This window comes from Agrilus planipennis, unplaced genomic scaffold (genome assembly GCF_000699045.2).
Source record: "Agrilus planipennis isolate EAB-ADULT unplaced genomic scaffold, Apla_2.0 scaffold225, whole genome shotgun sequence".
Lineage (NCBI taxonomy): Eukaryota > Metazoa > Arthropoda > Insecta > Coleoptera > Buprestidae > Agrilus > Agrilus planipennis.
The window spans coordinates 526,246-529,959 of record NW_020442415.1 but is presented as its reverse complement, the minus strand read 5'-3'; the positions used below and the strand labels follow the sequence as shown (position 1 = coordinate 529,959).

Here is a 3,714-nt window from a genome sequence, read left to right as displayed (position 1 = left end):
AAAAACAAATATATAAATTTGTTTAAAGTTTAAACATACTAGACGTGATCATAAAAAAATAACTACTGATATTGACTCAGATTTGGCAGATCTGATTCCTACAGAAATTTAAAATAATAAATTAAAAGCACTACAAATAATTAACTAGATGTAAATACACATTTAAATATTACTTATTAAAATAGGGACAAAATACCACACTTGCTTTTTTTTTTAATTAATTTACTATGGCGTTGATAGTAGTAAAATGAAAACTTGCATGAACATCTAAAGGAATGTAGTAAATGTTTCTTTTTCTTACAGAAAATAAAAATATTGCAGCATATTATAAAAAAAGAAAAATAAAAATGTAAATATATTTCAAAGCAACAGGCTTTATTTTATCGTTTCTAAAGCTTGTTTAAGATCTTGGATGAGATCTTCAACATCTTCAATACCGACAGATAATCTAATAAGATTGTCCGATATTCCTAATTCATTTCTTTGTTCTTCAGGTACAGAAGCATGTGTCATAATTGATCTAGAAGACATTAACTCAGATTATAAGGGAAAATAAAACCATTGTTTTGACTTACGGTAATTCTGCAAGGCTCTCATACCCTCCCAAACTCTCTGCAAGAGTGAAAACCTGGAGGGAACTTAGAAACTTTCTCGATTCCTCCAGTCCGCCCTTTATATAAATAGAAATCATCCCGCTGTGCCCTGCAGTCTGTTTTTTCGCAAGTTTATGTTGAGGATGAGAAGGTAACCCTTTAAATTTTAAGAAATTACTGAAATTCAAAAATGGCATTTGATTGAAGCGTTTATACCTGGATGTAAAACTTTAATAACATTTGGATGACCCTCCAAAAATTTGGCAACAGCTATGGCATTCTTAGAATGTTGTTGCATCCTAAGGGCCAAAGTTTTCAGACTTCTATTCACTTGTGCACAATCAAACGGTGATGGTATAATGCCCATCGCTAAAACCAAGACGTTTACTCATTACAAATATTAAAATGATGATCGACAAGGCTCCCCCCCTATCCGCAGATTTAATAAAACTCTGCTCTTACATACCGTTTTGTAAAAATCGTATTTTGTTATGTAAGGCCTCATCGTTTACCACAATGGCACCCATTACTATATCAGAGTGACCATTCATGTATTTTGTAAGGGAATAAACTGATAAGTCGGCCCCCAACTCCAAAGGCCTTTGGAAATACGGCGTTAAAAATGTATTGTCAACAGCTAGAAGTATTTTGTGTTTTTTGGCAATTTTAGAAACTGCTGCTATATCGATTACTTTTAAAGTTGGATTTGTTGGTGTCTCAATCCATATCATCTAAAAATAAAAACTATATTAAATATTTTTTATTTTTGCATAATTTGTTATGTTTTCCAAAAAAGGCGTCGATATGGTATCAAAAACGGAAATAGTGTTGTTATTGGTTATTAGTAAAAATTATTTGTTTCATTATTTGATAAGTAAATCTACTTGGTTGCTATATAACATATTCTATTTTATCAGCAAGTTAACGCAATTATTAACGTTATAAAGTTATGAATGTCTTTATCTCTGTTTTTTTTTTTTTAATAGTGCAATATAATAGCTTGATAAATAATAAAGCAGATAAGGAACTTAGGGATCAAATTTTCTGAATATTATAAGCTCAAAGAATATTCAAACAAATGTGAAAAATATTGACCTTAATTAGCAATAATTTAACAATAAGATTAATTACAGTGTGGTTCATTGGATTGAGTCGTATGTCAATAAATCAATAAAATTACCTTGGTGTTAGGTTTAACATCTTTTTCGACTTCTTCTAAATTAGTAGCATTTACAAAGGTAATTTCTAAACCAAGAGGCTTGCCAACTATCCTAAAAAGTCTGCTAATTCCTCCATACAAGTCGTCACCGCAAATAATGTGGTCGCCGGAATTAAAGAGTCCAAAAAGTGTGCTCGTTGCTCCCAAGCCTGAAGCGAAGCACATTGCATACTTGGCCCCTTCAACTGCTGCTAAGCATTCTTCCAAAGTATTTCGCGAAGGATTTCCCGATCTTCCATACTCGTATATCTACACATTATTGTAACGAAAAATAAATATTACAAACAACTAAGTATCGTGTTTAGCACCCTCTACCAAAAAAGGTAAAAAGGTACCTTATGACATGTGTTGTCATAGTTATTTATATTAATAGAGCAACACCAGGGTCTTTACCTTTGGGACTGCTGGACTGTGTTGTTTAAATGTGGTGGACATGACTATTGGGGGGACCACACTCATATGTTCCCATTTTTCCGGTTCATGGGCAGCGTGTATGGCGGCAGTAGCAAATCCTTGTGGTAAAGGTAAATACCCATCGTTATCGGCATTTCCGTTAACCGAATTTATCCCGTTCATCTTCTATTATTGTAAATGTTTCCTTCTTATCTATACTAAGTAATAATGAAATAATTATGATATAATTATCTTGGCAAATACAATTATAAAATAAAAAGTCCAATTTTATAAAGTATAATCGCTTTTTTATTGAGAGCAATTACGTATTTTGTTTTAGTAATAAAGCATTAAAAAAAATTTGGTACATGCTATAATTTGAACCTCAACATGAATGTAACGTAAAGTGGAAAATCACCACCTATACAGTTTCTTTTTTTATTAATAGGGAACTAAGTTAACTATTAATTAGCCTATAAATCTTTTCAGTGTATGTATATTCAATGCAAAATAAGTATGTAATAACTTTTATCTTTTCAAAAAGCATATTTATCGTGGTATTGATAAAGCAAAATATGCGTATGTTAACGGTATAATTTATTGCAATACAGGTGTGTTATGCAGTTTACTACTATTGTACTCGGTTGTACTATTTAAAAAAAAAGTTGAAGGCCGTTAAAGGTTACTTCAAGGTGCTGTAGACACGTGTTAATAATATTCCAATTTTTCTCCTACTTTAAGGTTATTGGCTCAAGTACGACCTTAGCTATTGACTAAAATTGATAAAAATAACATAATACAACGATGGCAGTTTTTTCCATTATCATGCAAAATTTATTTTTATTGTATGCTGGGTTTTTTACAACTGACGTCACAAGCCAAAGATATGTAACTGAACCAGTCAAATTGCATCATTCATAACTTAAAAAAAAATAAAAAAAGGTTTAAAAGTATATTTTTTAATAAAAACATATATTAATGGCAAGATTAAATAAAAGCTTCCATTAATTGAATTGCTTAATTTAATTAAATATATAAGCCATATGCTCACAAAAAAATCAATATAATGCTAAATTTCTATTTAAATATCAAGTTTAATATATGAGGAGCTATAAATTAAATGCTGACAATTAACATGCACTTAAAGTACAATACTTACCTAAAAAATTTTCAAAATAAATTGTGGAAAGGGCTCGCCTGCGAACTTTTCCCTTATTACATATAAGGCAATATGAAAATAGCTTTCAATAAATACTGATACCGGTATTAAAAAGCGATTAATCTACTACTATACACTATACAGAACCTACAGAACTAAACCACAATTAACACTGCGAACGCCGGAGTTGGTGTACATCTATTTATGCGAACGGTCCTGCATTCTAAATGATAAAATGTTGTTTCATTATTCTGTAAATTAAGCCAATTGCTTACTGCACGACTCTTTATCTCGTATTTATCCCCATGACGTCATTTTCAAAATGACTGGGCATTTTTTATCCCAGATTA

The 3,714-nt window shown here is 30.9% G+C and overlaps 1 protein-coding gene across 2 annotated transcripts; it reads right to left on the bottom strand.

Annotated features, from left to right (window-relative positions):
- Positions 1-354: 354 nt before the first annotated feature.
- LOC108738603 (cystathionine gamma-lyase) lies at positions 355-3,640 on the bottom strand. 2 transcript variants are annotated; one of them, XM_025980172.1, is made up of 7 exons: positions 3,365-3,640; positions 2,206-2,423; positions 1,774-2,061; positions 1,060-1,324; positions 810-962; positions 576-750; positions 355-520 (listed from the first exon to the last, which is right to left on the bottom strand). In XM_025980172.1, the coding sequence occupies exons 2-7, from the start codon at positions 2,386-2,388 to the stop codon at positions 376-378; spliced, it is 1,209 nt and encodes a 402-aa protein (XP_025835957.1). In that variant the 5' UTR covers positions 2,389-2,423; positions 3,365-3,640; the 3' UTR covers positions 355-375. The 2 variants fall into 2 exon arrangements, with proteins under 2 accessions (XP_025835957.1, XP_025835956.1); XM_025980171.1 differs by having other exon boundaries at positions 376-520; positions 2,206-2,418.
- Between the last annotated feature and the right edge of the window lie 74 nt (positions 3,641-3,714).

Excerpts from the sequence above, each read along its gene's own strand:
- LOC108738603 (XM_025980172.1), bottom strand. The coding sequence starts at position 2,388 with ATGAACGGGATAAATTCGGTTAACGGAAATGCCGATAACGATGGGTAT. Across the intron at positions 963-1,059 it reads AATACGATTTTTACAAAACG|CGATGGGCATTATACCATCA; the intron begins GTATGTAAGAGC and ends TCTTGGTTTTAG. Across the intron at positions 751-809 it reads TATTAAAGTTTTACATCCAG|GGTTACCTTCTCATCCTCAA; the intron begins GTATAAACGCTT and ends TAAAATTTAAAG.